The sequence below is a fragment of the Nerophis ophidion genome, linkage group LG24 (genome assembly GCF_033978795.1).
Source record: "Nerophis ophidion isolate RoL-2023_Sa linkage group LG24, RoL_Noph_v1.0, whole genome shotgun sequence".
NCBI classification, from domain to species: domain Eukaryota; kingdom Metazoa; phylum Chordata; class Actinopteri; order Syngnathiformes; family Syngnathidae; genus Nerophis; species Nerophis ophidion.
In genome coordinates this window covers 26,392,654-26,416,374 of record NC_084634.1, presented here as the reverse complement: position 1 = coordinate 26,416,374, position 23,721 = coordinate 26,392,654, and the positions used below count along the sequence as shown (strand labels likewise).

Sequence of the window (23,721 nt, the reverse complement as noted above, 5' to 3'; positions counted from 1 at the left end):
CAACGATTCAATTTGGAATCACTTCTCGATTCAAAACCATTCTCGATTTAAAATAAATGTTTTTTATAACAATAGGTGCCAGTTTTATGATTAACTACATTCCCCTATAAAGTAGATAACAGCTCAAATAAATGTCAGTTCTAATTAAAAGAAAACTGGTTTTGTTTAATAAAATTCAACCCAAACATTCAATAAAGTCAAATACAAAAATAGGCAACAGGTATCCAACATTTCTCTTTTCTAAAATAAATCTGTACAGCGGATATGATCATCTGCATCAACAATATGATTTGCCTGAATGTCTGGACAGGACAGATTACAATAAAAAATTAAAATACATACAGTACATACACCCACATATATACCCCCCTACCTCCACACAAACACACACACACACACACGCACACACACACACAAAATACATTTTTGATTTTTTTTTATTAAGAATCGTCACAGCTAAGTAAATAGATTTTTTTTACAACACTAGTAAGTATACATGTAATGTATTAACAGCTACATTCATAAGTAATATGTACATATTTTAATCATTTTAAACATGTGGCAGAGAAATAAAGATGTTACCCGTTTAATGTTGCCTCAATTTTCACTCTAAGCATGAGTGAAGAATGCGCTACCCACCTGTTAAATTCAAAAGAAAAAGACAATATAACCTCCTCAGAGATGGTACATGGTGGTTGTTTGAGCACACTGCAGCTAATCCAGAAAGTCCTAATCCAGTCACACACAAGATTCCCACAGGAATGGGGCAGTGGTATTAATAATTTCACCGACTCATCACAGCGTTGGCTATTTCCTTCAACAACAACTATTACTAATCATGGCAGACATTTAGAGACAACCACTACTTGGGGACAAATGATAATCGAGAACCTTAAATTTTTGAGGCTGAATATATGGAAGATGAGCTACAAGTTTTATATGTTGAGTGATATGCAGAAACAGCAAGCAGCAGTATTGTTAAGTGCTAAACAAGAAATACAAGCTACAAACATAATAAAACAATCACTTATTGGACAATGTCTGCTCTAACTGGGATGTTGACTTATGGGATGTTTATATCTACCTGTTTAGATGAAGAATTAATAAAAATACTTTTTGGAGGTAAAAACAAAACAAAACAGAAATATATGAAAAAAAACTTCTTTTGGTGTCTTTCTCGCCATCTCCGGGTCTAGGTTGAACGTCAAAGTATATCAACTTCTTTATTTATGGCCACAACCTTCTACCATCCAGGAGAGAAGAATGATTTATAATCTAGAATTTAGTTTCACCAAGTTGGAGGCGATGCAGCTGCTCACTAGCTCAATAGGTCAATATAGCAGCATATTATTGTAAATTGAGTATTGTTGGCAGTTTGATGATATTTTCATAGAAGGCCTGATTGACGCAATATAAAACTTCAATTAGCTGCATTGTTACCCACCTCATTATGCCGTGTTTTACAAATTAGAATGCATACAAAAAAAACATGTGTCTTGTCTCACATAGGAATTGTGAACGATAGGCAAAAATTTGGAAAAAAGCGCAGTTCCCCTTTAAAAGCATATTAGACAGTGAGTATGGTGTCAAAACAGTTGCAAAATCCTTGCGCATAAAAACCACACTCTGCATATCTGTGGCCTTTCTGGTTGAGTACAAACAGAGTCCGCACACAAGTAAAGCGCAAAGTGATTACATATGAATGAAAAGTGTGTTTTTTAACGCACAAGGATATTGGCACTGTTTTGCACTATACGTAATAGCCTGATCTACTAAATGTTTGCCTGTATTAAAATACTGTACATGCAAACGTGATAGCACACGCAAATCTGATCTATATTTAGGGTGTTTAGAGAAGATCAGGCCTCTTAAAATGAGCAAAATAAGGAACGCTATCCATTTATCGTGTCTGTCGTCACGTACATGCAGAATATATGCAAACTATTACAAGACCCATGCGAATGTAATAACTTTGCGCTCACAATTTGATCTGTTTTTCATCTATATTCAGCCCCTCTGGAATACGCACACAAATTGGTGCAGTGACACAAATTAAAAAGCTGCAGAGCGAATAAACTATGCTTGTGTCAACAATCGACATATTTCTGTCAAAAATAAAAAATATTACACATGTTGTATGTCCAGCAATTTCATCTTTTTAGATGAACTACTTAATTGATGATTTAGAGCCTTCGTGTCTATTGGTGTTTTTTTATTGGAAAAATGGCATTTGTTTGAAAAAACTTCTTGCAACATGCATTTTTTTACAACTGGATCACTCCAATGCACCAATGCAGTTATTGAGCTGCCGTTTTCCTAGAGCGCAATTTTGGCGTGTTAAAAATATGTTTTGTTGTCTAGATTGTGCTTCTATATTGCTGAAGAAGGTAGGTCAGATTATGGATGGATGTGCAGGAAATGATGACATCTTCAATGGTGACAGCCTGTCGTACAGGGGCCCCACATGGCTGTGTGCTCAGTCCTCTGCTCTTCACTCCACTGACACATGACTGCACACCAACCTACAGCTCCAACCACCTCGTTAAGTTTGCGGACGACACAACTCTGGTGGGTCTCGTCACCAAGGGTGAGGAGACTCACTACAGGAAAGAGGTGGACCTCCTGGCCACGTGGTGCAGGGACAACAACCTCTTGCTGAATGTCAGCAAGACGAAAGAGATTGTTGTCAATTTCCAGAGAGGCCACACTCAACACCTGCCACTGACCATCGATGGTGCTGCAGTGGAGAGAGTAAGGATCACCAAATTCCTGGGGGTGCACATCAGTGAGGACCTGTCATGGACTACCAACACCGGATCACTGATGAAGAAGGCCCAACAGCGCCTCTACTTCCTGCGAAAACTAAAGCGGGCAAATGCTCCACCACCCATCCTGACCACTTTTTACAGAGGCACCATTGAAAGCATCTTTTCTAGCTGCATCACTGTGTGGGGAGGGAGCTACACTCAATACAACAGAAGAGACCTGCAGCGCATCGTGAAAACAGCTGGGAAAATCATTGGTGCACCACTCCCATCTCTTCAGGACTTATACACCACCCGCCTCACTTGCAAAGCACTCACAATTGTGAGTGACGTAAGCCACCCTGCACACGTGTTCAGCCTCCTGCCCTCTGGAAGAAGATACAGGAGCCTCCGCTCCCGCACCACCAGACTCACCAACAACTTTCACCACCAGGCTGTTAGGCTGCTGAACTCTCTCCCTCCACTCCCCACCCCCGCCCCATCCATCAGGCTGTCAGGACTTTGAAATCCCCCCCCCTGAAACAACCTGAACTCTTAACCCCATGACCCACAGAAAAATGACTTTGCAAAATTGCACACATCTGCTGCTATATCATAAGTATTTGCACTACTGATGAAACACTCATTGTTTACAGCCATATCTTATTTAAAAATAACAGGAACTCTATATTATTGTCACTTGTTTGTGTCTTCTTCTTTTTATCTACGCATGGGAGAGTGCGAAACAAAATTTCGATTCCTTTGTGTGTCTTTACATGTAAAGAAATTGACAAATAAAGCTGACTTGACTTGTACAGACAAATCCTCATTTCAATCCGCACCACTTTTGCACTTGTTTTCAACAACGCACACGGTCTTGGTAGATCACTTGCAACACGCCCACTAATGTATAGACGCTATTTTGCACTTATTTGGGCTCTTAGTAGATCAGGGGTCTAAAAGAGTACTGTAGTTACCTGGCTTCAATGTGATGGAAGAGGTTGTGCCATCGCTGGTTCACTTCCTCCAGAGAGCCGCGCACTTGGGTCTGCTTGGCCTCGTCGCTGGCTAGGAGCAGCTGCTCCCCCAGCTGCTTCAGGTGGCTTTTATTCTCACTGAACAAATTGATTTCCTCCATGCAATCCTGCAGAAGCATTGAGTTTTTCGGTTTTAATGCACCATATGTCCTGAGCAACAGAAACCATGCATACTAATTATTACAGTTACAGCTGTCCCTCGCCGCATTTCACTATTGTGGCATCACAACATAAAAAATGTTTTATATACATTTTTTAAGCATATTGTACGTATTTTTGGTCTGAATTAAGTGTAAAAAATAAAGTATTTTTTTTTACATTTAATATGTATTACATTTTACTATTTGTCTTATTCTTAATTATGTTGTGGCAATCTTAAAATAGTCACAAAGAGAGACTTCCATTTTTGGGTTAAGGGTGACAACAGGCAACAATCAAGTTTACCAATTTTTGGCAGAAAACTTCTTGATGCAATTCATCTTCAATTCCTTCGTCATCAGTAATATCTCCACGTTAGAGAGCCTTTGAGTTGAGCATTGTCAGAATACAAGAGCAGGACATAGCATTGGGCTTGGTGCGGTACTTAAAGGCCAACTGAAACCCACTACTACCGACCACGAAGTCTGATAGTTTATATATCAATGATGAAATATTAACATTGCAACACATGCCAATACGGCCTTTTTAGTTTACTAAATTGCAATTTTAAATTTCCCTCGAGTTTCTTGTTGAAAACGTCGTGGAATGATGACGCGTACACGTGACGTCACGGACTGTCAGGAAATATTAGCGCTGCACACTAGTGGCTAAAAGTCGTCTGCTTTAATTGCATAATTACACAGTACTTTAGACATCTGTGTTGCTGAATCTTTTGCAATTTGTTCATTTAATAATGGAGACTATAAAAACAATGCTGTTGGTGGAAAGCGGTGGATTGCAGCTGTCTTTAGCACCGAGACACAGCCGGTGTTTCTTTGTTTGTTGTGAAGCAGAGCGGTCAAGCGAACATGTTTTCTCTACGTCAACCAGCATGTTTTTGGATGATAAAATTGTGATATATATCTTACCGGAAACATCATTGGATTATTCGTCGTCCTGCAGCAGCTGTCAAAAAAGACAGCTGTGAGCTTGGCTCCTCGGCTTATCTCTGAGAGACTGCCTGTTCACCGCAGCCATCCGACCTCGAGGTATGTCTTTACAATCTTTACAATCTCACTAAAACACTATTAAAACAATAAGCAGATAAGGGATCTTCCAGAATTATCCTAGTAAATGTGTCTAATTACATCTGAAACGCTCACACTGCTGCCGCCAGGAGCCATCGCTTTTGTTTCCCCTAATCCTTCACTATCAATATCCTAATTCACAAATCTTTCATCCTCGCTCAAATTAATGGGGAAATTGTCTCTTTCTCGGTCCGAATTGCTCTTACTGCTGGTGGCTCCCATTATAAACAATGTGAATATGTGTGGAGCCCTGCAACTCATGACGTCACGCGCACATACTTCCGGTAAAGGCAGGGCTTTTCTATTGGCGACCAAAAGTGGCGAACTTTATCGTTGATGTTCTCTACTAAATCCTTTCAGCAAAAAGGACACATAGAATGGACCTGCTATTCCCGTTTAAATAAGAAAATCTCATTTCAGTAGGCCTTTAAGGGTAACAAGACTGCTATATGCTATCAGCTGAGATAAACACTTGAATGACAATGCAGGACACGAAATGCTAACACAGCTAATGATCATAGCTGAAACTGTCAGGTTGACCAAGTGTAGAGGCCTTTAATAATGTTAAGGTACGCATTTACAGGGTTGTAAACAGTTAAATGTACACATTACTTGATTTAATCCATCCATTTTCTACCGCTTATTCCCTTTTGGGGTCGCGGGGGGCGCTGGTGCCTATCTCAGCTACAATCGGGCGGAAGGCGGAGTACACCCTGGACAAGTCGCCACCTCATCACAGGGCCAACACAGATAGACAGACAACATTCTTACTCACATTCACACACTAGGGCCAATTTAGTGTTGCCAATCAACCTATCCCCAGGTGCATGTCTTTGGAAGTGGGAGGAAGCCGGAGTACCCGGAGGGAACCCACGCATTCACGGGGAGGACATGCAAACTCCACACAGAAAGATCCCGTGCCTGGATTTGAACCCAGGACTGCAGGACCTTCGTATTGTGAGGCAGACGCACTAACCCCTCTGCCACCGTAAAGCCCTACTTGATTTAATAATAATCCTAATTCAAGGAAATATGTTTACTAAGGTCAAGCCAACTAATGCGACTTTGTGTACTATGGATGAGAGTATTTCTGCAGTGGTGTTACACAGACACAAATTAAAAATAAAAACAATTCCAGTGTCTAATATACAGTGGGTACGGAAAGTATTCCGACCCCTTAAAATTTTTCACTCTTTATTTTATTGCAGCCATTTGCTAAAACAAGTTCATTCTATGTATATGTACAGTCTGCACCCCATCGTGACAAAAAAAACAGAAATGCAAAAATGTTTGCAAATTAATAATAAAAACATTTTTTAAAAATCACATGTACGTAAGTATTCAGACCCTTTGCTCAATATTTTGTTGATGAACCTTCGGCAGAAATTATAGCCTCAAGTCGTTTTGAATGGGATGCCACAAGCTTAGCACACCTATCTCATTGGCCTAATGGTTAGAGTGTCCACCCTGAGATCGGTAGGTTGGGAGTTGAAATGCCGAATGAGTCATACCAAAGACTATTAAAATGGGACCCATTACCTCCCTGCTTGGTACTCATCATCAAGGGTTGGATTTGGGGGTTAAATCACCAAAAATGATTCCCGGGCGTGGCACCACTGCTGCCCACTTCTCCCCTCACCTCCCAGGGGGATGATCAAGGGGATGGGTCGAATGCAGAGGACACATTTTGCCACATCTAGTGTGTGTGTGACAATCATTGGTACTTTAATTATGTTTGGGCAGTTTCGCTCATTCCTCTTTGCAGCACCTCTCAAGCTCCATCAGATTGGATGTTAGGTGTTGGTTGTCATCCAGAATGTCACTGTACATTGCTGCATTTATTTTAGTCTAGTCATGGAGGTGACCAAGAACCCGATGGTCACTCTGTTAGAGCTCCAGAATTCCTCTGTGGAGAGAGGAGAACCTTCCAGAAGGAGCAAACCACCAAGCACGCCTGTATGGTAGAGTGGCCTGACTGAAGGCATTTCTTAGTAAAAAAGTTTGCCAAAATGCACCTGAAACACTCTCAGGCGATGAGAAAAGAAAATCTCTGGTCAGATGAGACAAAGCTTTAACTCTTTGGCGTGAATGCTAGACCTCATGTTTGGAGGAAACCAGGCATCGCTTATCACCAGGCCAATACCATCCCTTCAGTGAAGCATGGTGGTGGCAGCATCATGCTATGGGGATGGTTTTCAGTGGCAGGAACTGGGAGACTAGTCCAGCATAGAGGGAAAGATAAATGCAGCAATATACAGAAACATACTGGATGAAAACCAACACTTCCCATCCAACCTGATGAAGCTTGAGAGGTGCTGCAAAGAGAAATGAGCAAAGAGGAAAGGGTGAAACTGCCCAAAGATAAGTGTGCCGAACTTGAAGCATCGTATTTAAAAAGACTTGAGACTGTAATTGCTGCCAAAGGTGCATCAACAAAGTATTGAGCAAATTGTCTGAATACTTATGTAGATGTGATTTGACTTTATTTTAAATATATTTGAAAAAAATCAACATTTCTGTTTTTTTCTGTCAAGATGGGGGGTGAGTATACATTAATTATAAATAAAATGAACTTTAGATTTTAGGAAATTGCTGCAATGAAACAAAAGAGTACCCATTGTATTAGAAAATGACACCTTGTTAAGTAATATCCTTGAAAGATCTTCAATTTGAACAATTTTCACAATAGATAACATTCATTCATCCATTTTTCTACCGCTTGTCCATCCTTGTTAAAGTACCTAAACTTAGTGAGGTTATTACATTGAGCCCAGACAAGAATTGCACAAAAATAATTTGGGCCAAAAAAAACCAAAAAATCTTAGCAAAGAAAAATTCTGATTGTAGTCCCTTTATCCATTCTATGAATCATCACTACTTCCACATCAGATGAGGCTCATTTTCTTGTCTCTTGTCATACTGCAAAAAAAAACCCCCAAAAAAACCTTGACATCCCTAACTTACCTTTTTGAGTTTCTCCACCATTTCCTCAATGCTGAGCTCTGCACTGTGGCACACCTTCTTCTCCATCTGGGTGAGCCAATCACAGAACTCCTTGTTTTTGTCATTAAAAATAGTCCAGGCGCTGAGGCGGTCTGCAACTTCCTGTCTGCGTAAGGACACCTGAGGGAGGTGATGAAATAGCACGGTGAGTGTGAAATATTAGCCTGCACATTTTTTAAATGAAAACTCTGCGGCCTGCTCGGCGCTAACTTGCACATTTCAATAGACGGACGAGAATAACTGAAGTGGAACCCGTAAAGCAAATCAAGAGACGTGAGCTCTTTACAGTGACGGAAAAAATAAATCGGAATAATCTGAAAAGCAACTCAACTAGAAACCGGAGTCCCCAGGGAAAATATGTGAAAATGTTTAAAAGGTGATGTCGCCAAACCAAAAATAAATATGTAATCTTAACTAATACATAACACCAAGATACAATACAAATATGCCCCCTAGGCTCTGTGAGCAGTAAATTGGATGACATCATAGCAATTTGATTGGATTCTAGGTAAATGTTTTGTGACCATGCAATGGCATCATTGCAGCATCATTATTTGAGCTTTGATCCTTTTGAAATACTTTGGGACTCCATAAATCAGGGGTCACCAAACTTTTTGAAACCAAGAGCTACTTCTTGGGTACTGATTAATGCGAAGGGCTACCAGTTTGATACCGACTTAAATAAATGGCCAGAAATCGCCAATTTGCTCAATTTACCTTTAATAAATACATTTATATATATATATATATATATATATATATATATATATATATATAGATAGATAGATAAAAATGGGTATTTCTGTCTCATTCCGTCATACATTTTTTTTCCTTTTAGGGAAGCTTTTTTGTAGAGAATAAATGATGAAAAAAAACACTTATTTGAACGGTTTAAAAGAGGAGAAAACATGAAAAAAATGAAAATGAAAATTTGAAACATAGTTTATCTTCAATTTTGACTCCTTAAAATTCAAAATTCAACCGAAAAATATGAAGAGAAAAACTAGCCAATTTGAATCTTTCTGAAAAAATTTGAAAAATAATTTATGGAACATCATTAGTAATTTTTCCTGATTAAGATTAATTTTAGAATTTTGATGACATGTTTTAAACAGGTTAAAATCCAATCTGCACTTTGTTAGAATATATAACAAATTGGACCAAGCTATATTTCTAACAAAGAAAAATCATTATTTATTCTAGATTTTCCTGAACAAAAATGTTTAAATTAATTCAAAAGACTTTGAAATGCGATTTAAATTTGATTCTATAGATTTTCTAGATTTGCCAGAATAATTCTTTTGAATTTGAATCATAATAAGTTTGAAGAAATATTTCACAAATATTCTTCGTTGAAAAAACAAGCTAAAATGAAGAATTAAATTAAAATGTATTTATTATTCTTTACAATACAAAAAATAAATTTACTTGAACATTGATTTAAATTGTAAAGAAAAGAAGAGGAAGGAATTTAAAAGGTAAAAAGGTATATGTGTTTAAAAATCCTAAAATAATTTTTAAGGTTGTATTTTTCCTCTAAAATTGTCTTTCTGAAAGTTATAAGAAGTAAAAAAAATAAATGACTTTATTAAAACAAGTGAAGACCAAGTATTTGAAATATTTTCTTGGATTTTCAAATTCTATTTGAGTTTTGTCTCTCTTAGAATTAAAAATGTCGAGCAAAGCGAGACCAGCATGCTTGAAAATAAATACAATTAAAAAAATAGAGGCAGCTCACTGGTAAGTGCTGCTATTCGAGCTATTTTTAGAACAGGCCAGCGGGCTACTCATCTGGTCCTTACGCGCTATCTGGTGCCCACGGGCACCGCGTTGGTGACACCTGCCATAAATCATGACTTTTGGGCACGAGGTGGGGTATACATTGGATTGGTCACCAGCCAATCACAGGGCACATGTAGACAAACAAGCATTTACATCAATCGGCAAATTACAGCAGGGATACTCAACTGGCGACACGGGGGCAAATCCCACCAGGGAATGACACCATTACGGCATACAGGCACCAGGAGTTCAGTACAAAACTGTGGGCGAAAAATTTTTTGCAGCAAAATCCTACAAAAGACTAATGTTCTGTTGCATAGAGGAACTTGGACCACTAAACACACTGGTAGATATTTGCACGGACAATTTAAACTTACTTGCAAACAGACCACTTGGGTCCAAACTTCTAAATTTACACAACTGTGACGTTCCTCAAGGCAACTCTTTGAGTCCTCCTCTTTGTGTAAATGTGATTTATGTAACTACAGTGTATCTGTAGATTGCTTACTCGAGATGTAGTCAGTCAAAAAAAAAAATAAAATAAAAAAAAAAAAAAAAAAAAAAAAAATATATATATATATATATATATATATATATATATATAATTCAGTAGTCATTTGTTCAACTTCTTTAGTCATACTAGTGGTGTTCCCTAAGGTTCCATTTTAGGTCCTGTCTTTTTCATCATTTAGGCCAGTGGTTCTCAACCTTTTTTCAGTGATGTACCCCCTGTGAACATTTTTTTTAATTCAAGTACCCCCTAATCAGAGCAAAGCAATTTTGGTTGAAATAAAAGAGATAAAGAAGTAAAATACAGCACCAAGTCATCAGTTTCTGATTTATTAAATTGTATAAAAGTTCAAAATATTACCCATTTGTAGTGGACTTTCTTGAAGTATTTGGGAAAAAAGGACATAAAAATAATTACAAACTTGTTGAAAAATAAAAAAGTGATTCAATTATAAATAAAGATTTCGACACATAGAAGTAATCAACTTAAGTGCCCTCTTTGGGGATTGTAATAGAGATCCATCTGGATTCATGAACTTAATTCTAAACATTTCTTCACAAAAAAATAAATCTTTAACATCAATATTTATGGAACATGTCCACAAAAATCTAGCTGTCAACACTGAATATTGCATTGTTGCATTTCTTTTCACAGTTTATGAACTTACAATCCTATTTTGTTGAATAATTATTCAATAATTATATTTATAAAAGATTTTTGAATTGTTGCTATTTTTAGAATAGAAATGAGAACCACTGATTTAGGCTATTGTTCAGTTAAAAAAACGTTTGCAGACGGTCCTTAAAAAGTCTAGAGTGCTGTCACAGAGATGATCTTCGACTAGGTTTTATGCATTAGGTCCTTACAAATGGCAGCACCTTCTTGTAACTGACAAAATAAATACACCAAAATTAAATGTCAACTGTAGAATAAGACCTATAGTGAAAGGAGAAGTCTGACCCCCTGGTCCTTAGCTTTCTGGAAATGTGGCCCCATCAAATCAATTTAGAGTCTCCAATAAACCAAACATTGACATTGGCCTATCAAGCGCCTTTTGTAATTGACTCATATAAACTCAGCACTGGCTTATTTTTTGTAATCCTACCAAATACCAAAAAATGCACTTCAGCCACTTTTTGGTTGACTCATAATTGGCAGCGATAACATGATTTGGGTAATCAAGGTTGAGTGAATGTGATTTGCTGTGCTAGTTCCTGGAATATGATTTAATTAGTCTCCTTAAATGTTCTCTGTTATGCGAAATTAACTTTTTTATTGAGGTATTAACAAAATGTGTCCTTTCTGAGAAACGCAAAGGGTCAAATCATATTTGATTCAACTCTTAATATTTTCATAACTGTTGAATTCAGATGAAATGTCAATGAAATTACCACACTAAGTGGAGATCTGCTTCGTAAATGAACAATTTAAATGCTGCAATTCATATGAATACACAAGTATTATTTGCCAAAGTACAGCAAATAATCATAAAAGCTGGAGAACTCTGTTCTAGAGCCTGTTTAAACATGAGAAAAATCTATCTTCTACTTCAGGGCGGCATACTTTTAAGCATTTGTCACACTTTTCTTCACATAAAACAAATACTATTTGATTCACACTTTAATTTAATTAGGTGTATGTTTTGAACTAAAGCACAGTCAAGGAAATAAATTATGCCATAATTAAATTTTTTGTGCAAAATACCAAATATAAAATACATTTAACGCAAAAAAGCAAACCTTCCTTTCACAGTCCCTGAGGGAAATTCAAACCTGGCATGTCTGTCTTACAAGACTGGTGCATTAACACTAAGGAATATAGAGTTGTCAAAATCTAAATTTGCCATTGTATTTCTTGTCCTTCAACTTTATTTAACCCGGAAAAAAAAATCCTGAGATTAAAATATTTTTCAATTTCACACAAAGTTACAAACAACAACAGTACAGTTATATAATAAAGCAAAGATTCATTAAACCAAGTGCATATTATCAAGGCAGTCGCCAAAGCTCTCTGTCTGGAACTAAAAGTACGTATTTAAGAACAAAAACTATATTCCACACCATAGACTGAGCAGGAAGGGGCTAGGAATAAGTTTGCAATAAAATTTCATATGAAGCACCCTGTGATTTAATGTACACTTTTTACATGTGCCTCTTCCCGCAAAATAGGGCACCAAACGGATCGTGGCCCCTACGCACAGTGCGTGATCTGAGTGTAGTGACGGACCGCCCTGTTGTCCACCTGTTTACTTCACCTTTGAGAGACGAGGTACTTAAATGGTCCTATTCTTAGCTAGCTGAACAAAAGCAAAAACAAAAAAACAAAAACAAAAAGGCTTCACTACACATCTGAAAGCCAGAATTTCTGGCGAACTACAAGTTGGTCGGACGTAAGTTTACTGGGAAGTCAGAATTTCCAAGTTCTTAGAAGCTTTAACTGGACTGCCCCGTGAGGTTGGATTTTCTACTCAGAAAGTCAGTAGTCCTCATCACCCTTGGCTTTCAAAGATGGCTGGGTGTAAACAATGATGGAAGCTTCTGTAATACCTGTTAACACTTCTGACAAGTTTTTTTTTCTGGACTAAATCAGGCTCAACAAAGAACTACGACTAAATATACATAAGTATAGGATAAGGTGAGAAAACAATATGCATGTTTTAACTCGGTGGAATGTACTGCAGGTGCTGGTGCCAACAAATCAGAGTGGTTTATACAGACAAATAAATATAAGGTTCTCAATCGGATTTCAATTTAGAAAGGCCGTAAAAGAATATGTCCCTAACGGGGTGTATGACAAAAATAATTGAGAAACACTGGTGTACTGTAAGAAAGTGACCGTAATGTTAGCAGTATAGCTTACATACTTTAGTTAGTACACTGGTGTTACTAACGTTTATTTGTTGTATTTGATATATATATATATATATATATATATATATATATATATGGCATCTAATAAGTGCAGAGTATATACACATTTGTATAAAAAGTGGCTTAAGTAACAAATGGACAAACACCACTCAATAGCATTAACCATACTTGCCAACCTTGAGACCTTCGAATTCAGGAGATTGGTGGGGGGCGGGGTTAGGGGGGCAGGGTTTGGTGGTAGCAGGGATTTATATTGTAACCCGGAAGAGTTAGGGATGCAAGGGATTCTGGGTATTTGTTCTGTTGTGTTTATGTTGTGTTACGGTGCAAATGTTCTCCCAAAACGTGTTTGTCATACTTGTTTGGTGTGGGTTCACAGTGTGATGCATATTTGTAACAGTGTTAAAGTGTGACCTGTATGGCTGTTGGTTAAGTATGTCTTGCAGTCACTTTCGTGTGTATGCAGAAGCCGTATACAACATGTGACTGGGCCGGCACGCTGATTGTACGGTGAAAAAGCGGACTCGACGACAGGTTGTCGAGGACGCTAAAGGCAGTGCCATCACAGCACGCCCTTGATATTGTTGTCCGGGTGAAAATCAGGAGAAACTCAGGAGAATGGTTGCCCCGGGAGATTTTCGGGAGGGGCACTGAAATTCGGAAGTCTCCCGGAAATCGGGAGGGTTGGCAGGTATGGCATAAACACTAGAGACACACAAAACCGCATATTACCAGTTGAGATTTCATTGAAATGTTTTAACTGTAAAATCCAGCATCAAGGTTAGATGTTGTCCAGCAAGGAAAAATACTATAATATGGGACATTTAAAAAACTGAACATGAAGTGGTTTATTGTGCGACATTAAAATATCATAATCAGTTAATCCCTCAGTAATCTTGGTAATCAGCTTAATGGGGAACAATCTTAAATGGAGTCTGGCTGATTAACAAGGTTCATTTTCCAAATGACAGCTTAACACCATGAAAACAAAGCATTACAGAGCCGAGGCGGTGATGATCTTTTGTTCGGCTGACAGTGGTTGATGGTATATTTTACTTTTCATTGGCATTCATTTGATTTAAACGCTCCTCGCTTCTGTTTTAACACAATATTTGTGGGCCTTATGGACCCTAGAGTATTAAATTATGCATTGGGGGCTGCCCTCCCTCCTGTGAGGACTTTGTGCTGCCCCCTGAATCCATTCAGGCCATCTGGTCGGCAGACTCATACCAGTGGCTTCCCCCAACATGCAACCTGTTAACTCAACCAGGAAGACTGGAGTGGCTCACAACCAAACCTCCTGGACATGGCAGATATTAATAGACATGCAACAGACTTAAATTATGTTATCTTTAATTGGAAAAACAACCATGTAAACCATTGTATTCTTCATTCTGCATCCAGACCTCAGTGTAAATGTGCCAGAGCAACATCCGCAGGGCTACCGAGAGAGCAGACTATCAAAACAAAACCCAATAATTGAACATAATCGCTGGTGCTGCCGTAGCATCTGCGAGTTCCATTAACCGCTGCCAACATGGGCGCAAGTGACAGCATCAAGTTGAAGTGGGCACCCAATTAGTCGCAGTGTAAATCATCCTGTAAGCACCTTTGTTACCGGGCGGGATGACATAACTGTTGGAATCTCCGGAACAACAGCACGTTTGTTCATGAGCCAAAAGACTTAACTGTAGGAGTTGGAGCCCCTTAAACAGTTCATGCATAGTACAGGACAGTAATGCAGATTGAGCTTGTTGAATGCTGACCGCCAAAGGATTGTGGAGCTTTGTATGCCAGACAACTGTTTTGAAATATTCGATCAGATGAAATAGTCACTTTTATGATGAAAGCTGCCAGACAAGCTGTTGTATAACATTTTACAGAGGGAGAAAGTTTTTAATATGGCAGCTTCCAGCAATAACAACAATAAAATCTGCTTAAAACATTTATTGGACTGAAAACTGTCTGGCATCAGGTTAAAGCATCATTGGAATTACTTTTTTTAAATGATAGCACAAGAAAAACAAGTTATTATTTTTTGCTAAATTCCCTCAGCCAAATAGAAAACAGTTTTCCCTCCATGTGCAAATGTGTGATCCAAAAGTTTTGTGCCGCTGATGACCACCAACAAACTACTGGAAGCAACTTTCCCCCTCCTCCCCTTTCTGCACCTGCCGTCGCTACACTATTCAACTGGTTGGCCTGGGAACACCGCCAAACCAGCACCTGTTTCAGTTCAAAACTTAAGAGACAAACTCTAAGAATATTGGCAGATCCTTGTTTTGATATAGTAACCTTGCTCACAAACATAGAACACTGGGGTCCTAACTTGTGATTTAGATAACTGAGGCGTTCACAAGACCCCTTATAGTCCTCTCCTTTTTAGGAAGTTACGCATTTTTCGTAATGCAACTTATTTAATGTAAGGTGTTGATGGACCTTGTTCACTTCAGATGCAGTCAGTGCTTATTTGTAGAACTTCTTTAGTTGTATAAGTGGTGTTCCTCAAGGTTACATCTTAGGTCCCTTTCTTTTCCAACATTTGGTTTACTCAAGTGGTGGGCCACGAGTTCCGTTAAAAAAAACTTGTGAGAGACTTACATTTTTACAGAAAGTCTTTAAAAACAGCAACACGCTTCTGTAACGTTGATATATTTAATAGTCAAGAATCCATCTGTTTTCTAAGGCTTGTGCCAGGACAGAATATATAAGATAAAAATAAAAGTGAAGGGAGAAGTCCGGAGCGCCGGTCCTTAGCTTTCCGGAAATTAGTGGAATACACCTGCTATAAACCCTCACTTTTAACCATCATATTTCTATCAGTCCTCACCTTGGTGCACAACTCTTCCCACTGGATGTGGAGTTGCTCCAGCTGCTGCTCCAGCACAGCGCAGTCGCCCGCAACCACGTACTGGGACAGGTCGGTCTTCATGGAGGCCAGGTCCTTTAATCCATCAGCGAGATGGCGCAAAGAGAGGTCCGTCTTCTGCATCACACGAACAAAAAAACAGTCAGGCGAGCTGTGCGTTCACACTTGTGCGCCTCTTTCTTGCGCCTGGTCGCGCTGACCACCCAGATTAAAAGGGCCGTCGGTGGGACAGGGGGAGGGCAGAGGGGGGTCGAGGGCTAAAAAGTGGGAGGAGAGCAAAGCCATGTGGGTATTTAATGCGGGAGAGCGGGGTAAATGCAAAAGGGGTCTTTTGGAACAGGAAGGTAGACCATGTTTTGAAGGAAACTTTTATACATAAAAGTGCAGCAGTTAAACACTTGATCACAGTTGCTGTAACCATGACAACCAATGACATTTTAGAGTCACTTTTGTTTTTGCCAAGTCAACAACGTGCTATATATAATACACATTTACAGTACATTAATTAGGAGAACAGTGAATATAACAAGTACTGTCTAATGTCATTGCCATGGCAACCCCATATCATCAACTACAGGGGCTCGAAGATGTTGGTCTTGTGTTGTTTTAGCACCAACTTCAGTGCGAACATTACTGCTCAGTTACGTGTTTTTTGTTGGCTTGGCTGACTTATTTGCAAGATTTTTTTTTTTTTAAGCCAATAACATTAACTTTCTGCTTCTAAAGACTGATAACCTTTTTATTAGGTATTTTTGGGGGGGATATAGATTTGACTGTAGTTTGTGCACACCTGGGGGTAAGATGGAGTCAAACAACTGTGGATTTGACAAGCTGTACCTGTAGATTAGTCTTAACCAAATATGACATCACTTCTATGGTAGAGTAGACATCACATCCATAAATGAGAGAAGCTCATGTCCTGATAAGAAATAGGTATCATTTGAATTTTAACCGATACTAGTATCAAATCGGTACTTTAAAAACAGTGCCAGGGCTTAAACGGTGCCCAAAGCGATATTCAAAAAATTAAAAACGGGCAAGTTAAAAAAAGAAAAAAAAGATAGGAAAAACAAGGTCTTTTTGTTTTTATGGAAATGTGTGACATTCAATTTGAATAGACTAGTACTTTAAATACTTCAGTGATATAATTTAAATGATAACCAAGTAATACATTCAAAAATTAGAAACAAAATCTGGTCCTAATTACTGCAGCAAGACAGAAAATACAGAACGTGCAAAACTTGAGTTGTGATGTTTAACGCTCAGAATTCCAGGTGTTCCTGAATGCAACTTCGCCAGAGGAAATGGTCTGCTGTTGTGGCTACTATATAGCGAGGCCAGCGCTTTGGTGCTAACAGTACAAAGAGGACTGCTGGCAATAAAGTTTGAGTGTCAGACTCTGTGTGCTTCTGTCAGGATGCTAGGTTTCGAACAACAATGTTACCGCAGAGCACTTGTTGCATTCACTTAGTACCGGAATAAGGCACCGATAGCTTCTTCAGTTTTTAGTGTGGATACTAGTGGGTGGCCAGTAAGGTTAAATGTTTCTCACGTAGTGTTTGCAGAGCATTTGAGACGTCTTCCGCTAATGCAGGGGTAGGGAACCTATGGCTCTAGAGCCAGTTGTGGCTCTTTTGATGACTACATCTGGCTCTCAGATAAATCTTAGCTGACATTGCTTAACACGATAAGTAATTAATAATTCCGCTGGTAATCACAGTGTTAAAAATAACGTTCAAATTATAAAACATTGTCATGCATTTTAATCCAAACATCCGTTTTCTATCGCACCTGTTCAAGATGTCGCATTAATGGTAAGAAGTATTATATTTATTATTGGTTAACTTTAGAATAACAATCTTATTAAAAAAAATAAGAGACTTATTATACTCTCAAAATGTTGGTCTTAAAAACGCACGCATTTAGTTGTATTCAGTGTTAAAAAATATTATACGGCTGTCACGGAAATACATTTTGAAATATTTGGCTTTCATGGCTCTCACAGCCAAAAAGGTTCCCGACCTCTGCTCTAATGAGTAGTTTGTATACACTGAGGTCCAGTGTTCTTAGGGGCAGTTTGGAACATCCTACAAGATAGTAGCATGTGATTTGTTCACCCTAACTCACCTACAGCACAGTATGGGAAATCTCACCTCACTGGAGTGTTTTTAAAAATGTTTTATCTATTATCAGTACTTTTTTTATGTTATCTGAATATCAGTATGACATCATAATTTCTAATTTCAGTGCATACCTACTTTTATTCCAAATTTGTAAACATTCCCATTAGACAAATGATATTTTTCTTACTAGCGCTTGCTGCTATAATTACCTGAATGAGCTCTTCTTCCTCAGACTTGTCCATCTTTGCAACCAGCTGCCTGTTCAACTGGCCTCTCAGCTCCTCCAGCTCAGACATGATGCTGCTTATGCCCTCCTGACACTGGCGCCAGTCCTATATTAGCAGATGCATGACCATTAATCAGAGTGGAACTTTAATTGATCGAAGTCGGTAATAGTCTAAATACCAAAACGCAGGATTCAATTATTTTCTAAAGAAAGGTTGCTTCTATCATAACACGCATTGAATCATTATTTTCCAATGAGCCAAGACATTCTGGAATATTTATAGGAAGATTTTGCTTATACGTACAATTGTGTGTATTTATCTCCTATATATTTGTGTTGTAGGGCACAGCAAAAACAGACACCAATGTGATACTAGCGCGCCTCGTTTACGTGTTTATTTGCATCAAAATGTGTATTATCATCATTTTTGAGTGTGTCAGTTTGGCTGCAATAGAATGAAAGCGCCCAGCTGTCTCTGGATGTGGATCAGAGATAGATTTGAGCTGTACTTTGATCCCCCTTGGCTGCAGCTTTGTGCCAGGGCTCACGCCATGCCTGTTCATTTGTGTGTACGGTGGGATCAGGGCCCGGATGTGGGTCATGCGTAGCTAACCCCGCCCCTTCTCCTATGATAATACTGTTACGTACGCGTTTTCTCTGGATTTTGCCCGTCCGAAGCTCACATCAACCTCCATCATTGTGTGCGCTTTCTCAGCTCCAACACTTTTAAATGTGACGTTTATCTGAGTTTGAAATACATTCATGTCCATAACGTTTTTACCCCAAAACAATACAAATACACTGAATGCAAAAAATAACAATAATTGAGTAATCGAGGCACTTACCTCAACAGTAGCGCCAACCAGTACTCTCCTCTTCTCTAGCAGTGAGTTGGTGCGTTTCCAGGCCTTTTCTGTGGTCTGCATCTCAGACTTCAGACGATCCGATTCCGACGTGGTCTCACACAAACATCTGCCAGCCTCCATAGTTTCTGTGAACTTGGACTGGAGGAGCTCCACAGCTTCTTCAACACACTGCCAAATACCAAATATCATAAAACATTCGGTATTACAACCAAAATGTGTTGCCAACACGAGTAAGAAAAGTAGCTAATGCCTGTCCTAAAATGACGTCATTTAATTTGTTCGCAATTTCTTGTTCAGAGAGTGCACTGCCCCCTTTCTTGTCTTCTGACATTTGCGATAGTGACTAATGCAGTGCTTTTTTTATTATTTTCTGTTACACCCCCCCTGAAGAAGAAATCTTATTTTTTTACCTTGGGGCCCAACTTTTCCACTCAAATACTGGAGCATGGTGACATGAATGTGCAATAAATGAGTGTCTGCATGGTAAAAAATTTAATTGCACTCGCAGTTTTAGCCGATACACAACACGCCCAATAATAGATACTATTTTATAGTTTGTACATGCTGTTTAGCACGTGGTATTTGGATCTTAGATCAGTACATTTGAACTTTAAAAATGTATCATACATTTTGAAATTTTGTTTATGTTTTGCTCCAGTCACTTTTTATAAAAAATGTTTGAGTCTGTGTGCAAGATGTTCATTTGTGGATTGCAAATAAAACCACGACCCACCCTCTCCTAAGTATCATAATTTATCTTTTAAAAATGTACACAATATATATATCTTGAATTGGGGGTTAAATCACCATAAATGATTCCAGGGCGCGGCACCGCTGCTGCCCACTGCTCCTCTCACTTCCCAGTATGGGGTGATCAAGGGGATGGGTCAAATGCAGAGGACAAATTTCACCACACCTAGTGTGTGTTTGTGACAATCATTGGTACTTTAACTTTAACTTAACATAACATCTACAGCTTTCACACACTCAAGTGAATGCAAGTCATGCTTGATCAACAGCCATACAGGTTACACCGACGGTGGCCGTATGAATAACTTTAACACTGTCACAACTATGCGCCACACTGTGAACCCACACCAAACAAGAATGACAAACGCATTTCGGGAGAACATCTGCACCGTAACACAACATAAACAACAGAACAAATACCCAGAACCCCTTGCAGCACTATCTCTTCCGGGACGCTACAACATACACCCCCCGCTAACCCCGCCCCCCATTCCCAACCTCATACCGCCCACCTCAACCCCATGCTCTCTAAGGGAGAGCATGTCCCAAATTCCAAGCTGCTGTTTTGAGGCATGTTAAAAAAAATAATGCACTTTGTGACTTCAGTAATAAATATGGCAGTGCCATGTTGTCATTTTTTTTTACATAACTTGAGTTGATTTATTTTGGAAAACCTTGTTACATTATTTAATGCATCCAGCGGGGCATCACAATAAAACTAGGCATAATAATGTGTTAATTCCACGACTGTATATATAGGTATCGGTTGATATCGGTATCGGTTAGGGCTGGGAATCTTTGGGTGTCCCACAATTCGATTTAATATCGATTCTTGGGTTCGCGATTCGATTATAAATTGTTTTTTTTTCGATTCAACACAATTCTCGATTCAAAAACGATATTTTTCCGATTGAAAACAATTCTGTATTCATTCAATACATAAGAATTCAGCAGGATCCACCCCAGTCGGCTGACATGCTAGCAGAGTAGTAGAGAATTTTAAAAAGCTTTTATAATAGTAAAGGACAATGTTTTATCAACTAATTGCAATAATGTAAATTTGTTTTAACTATTAAACAAACCAAAAATATGACTTATTTTATCTTTGTGAAAGCATTGGACACAGTGTGTTGTCAAGCTTATGAGATGCGATGCAAGTGTAAGCCACTGTGACACTCTTGTTCTTATCTTTTTTTTTTTTTAATGTCTAATGATAATTTCAATGAGGGTTTTTTAATCACTGATACACTGAAATTATAACTAATATTGGTACTGTTCTTGATCATATTAATTTTTGTTTCACTACTTTTGGTTTGTTCTGTGTCGTGTTTGTGTCTCCTCTCAATTGCTCTGTTTATTGCAGTTCTGAGTGTTGCTGGGTCAGGTTTGGTTTTGGAATTGGATTGCATTGTTATGGTATTGCTGTGTATTGTTTTGTTGGATTGATTAAAAAAAAAAAAGATTAAAAAAAAAAAAAGAATCGATTCTGAATCGCGCACAACATGAGAATCGCGATTTAATTTTGAATCGATTTTTTCCCAAAAATTACATTTAGTTTCCCTTAGAAATCTCACATATTGCACAATGAGATGTAACATGGTATAAAGTGTACATTTCTGTAACTTTGTCTGTAAAATATATACTTTTTTAGCATTGCTGTAATCTAGTAACATTAACATCCATAAACTAACATTCAGGGACGGCGTGGCGAAGTTGGTAGAGTGGCTGTGCCAGCAATCTGAGGGTTATTGGTTCAATCCCCACCTTCTACCATCCTTGTCACGTCCGTTGTGTCCTTGGGCAAGACACTTCAGCCTTGCTCCTGATGGGTCCTGGTGAGCGCCTTGCATGGCAGCTCCCGCCGTCAGTGTGTGAATGTGTGTGTGAATGCGCGAATGTGGAAATACTGTCAAAGCGCTTTGGGCTCCTTAAAAAAGGTAGAAAAGCGCGATAAAAGTACGTCCCATTTACCATTTACCATTTTTTGGTCAATGAAAGTACTGTAGAATAAACGCACATTTGATTGGGGAGTTTGGGTATACAGTACTAGTTTCACTACAAAAGTTAAAAGCATTTATTTTTCCTAACTCTGCTGCACTATTAGCTAAAAGCTAACCAGCAAAACAGCAACACGCACGCATAACTCGCTGTCAATCACATTGATTGGCTGCGTTTGAGCCGCGTCATAGTGTAACAACCTGGCATTTACAGTTTATGCATGGTGTTGAATTGTCCAACTTTGCGTGTGGTCCATAAACGCATCAGTGGTTGAGCCTAATGAGTGTCTGTTGGCGTAAGTGAGATACAGAGCGAATGCTGTTGATATGTCAGAGAGTTGGTTTTGGCATGGTTTGTACGGCAGCAATAATGACCGGTTTGGCTAGATATTTTTGGTGTGGTTACAGCCGACAATAAACAGACTTGCTCAATAATGTGATGAATGGACCTCCTGTCCTCATTTAAGCGTCTCAACAGACGTTACATTAATTGAACAGTGTTGACAAACATTTGTTTAATCTGATGTGGTCGCCTGTTACCTGTCACTCAACCATTTGCATTGCAAAATCCTACAGAATAAAGTGTTGTTTTGTGGAGGACACATGAGCAGTCGCGCACCTTTCGAGGTAAAAACTGATTTCCACACAAACTCCAATAGAGTAATAAAATGTGAATTTAAAGAATATGCGTATAATAGGCAAAAACAGTTTTTCTTTGTATCCCTGCCCACCTTCCCTCCATCTATTGCCCTTCCTCCTAATGAGTTATACCTGTAAACTTTTGGGTAGTCACTTTTTTGACAAAGAATTGCAAAAGTTAGTGACAAAGTCGCAAAGTTGGCAACACTGCAATCAAGACACCTATTTTTTTTTTTTTAACTATCGATTACACACTAACTGTATTGACCAAAAATTCCAATTTCCAGGTAGGAAAAATGTTAAACATGGGCGGAAGGAGGGAAAAAAAGCAAGTCCCACACTAAACTTAAGTACGGATAACGATTTACAACTTGAGACTATCAAGGAAAAAAACCTCAAACCAAGTACAGATTACGATTTACAACTTAAGACTTTCAACGAGCCCTGCGAAGAGGGGGCGACTTGTCCAGCGTGTACCCCACCTTCCGCCCGAATGCAGCTGAGATACCGTATTTCCTTGAATTGCCGGTTCAAACTCGCTTCCCAAAATAATTAGCGCATGCTTAGTATTACCACCTGGTCAAACTCGTGACATCACGAGTGACACTTCCCCTGTCATCATTTTCAAAATGGAGGAGGCTGATTTCAATACCGGTAATTTGAAATCGCATAAAAGGAAGAAGATTAAGAGCTATTCAGTAGGACTTAAGGTCCAAACTTACATCGCACTCAAATGTTTACAGCATACCTTTGGTAAGTGCCGTAGTGAGAAGAGGTTTTAAAATAATTAGTGCATGCTTACTTTTACCGCATGCCTTTGGTAAGCGCAGGAGTGAGAAGAGGTTTTAAATTAATTAGCGCCCCGGTGGCAACTCAAGAAAATACGGTAGGCCCAGCTCCCTCCGCGACCCCGTAAGGGACAAGCGGTAGAAATTGATGGGTGGACTTTCAACAAGGGGGAGGGGGCGGGCATCCGGCTCATAGGTGCTGCCACCAGGGGTGCTTCTTTGTTTTCCATGATACAACGTAAGGTAAAGCGGAGAAGACGTGGGATGTGGGGAATGTGTGTGTGGCGTGT

The 23,721-nt window shown here is 38.9% G+C and overlaps 1 protein-coding gene across 7 annotated transcripts in view; it reads right to left on the bottom strand.

Annotated features, from left to right (window-relative positions):
* Positions 1-23,721, bottom strand: part of LOC133542047 (nesprin-2) — a 261,954-nt gene that overhangs the window by 52,830 nt on the left and 185,403 nt on the right. For 6 of the 7 annotated variants that reach the window (XM_061885855.1, XM_061885857.1, XM_061885854.1 and 3 more), the window contains 5 exons: positions 19,237-19,425; positions 18,375-18,497; positions 16,004-16,159; positions 7,972-8,130; positions 3,722-3,888 (listed from right to left, as the gene is read on the bottom strand). In XM_061885855.1, coding sequence (XP_061741839.1) covers positions 3,722-3,888; positions 7,972-8,130; positions 16,004-16,159; positions 18,375-18,497; positions 19,237-19,425 — 794 coding nt within the window. The remainder of the gene's footprint in view (positions 1-3,721; positions 3,889-7,971; positions 8,131-16,003; positions 16,160-18,374; positions 18,498-19,236; positions 19,426-23,721) is intronic. The other variant, XR_009804037.1, reaches the window with a different exon arrangement.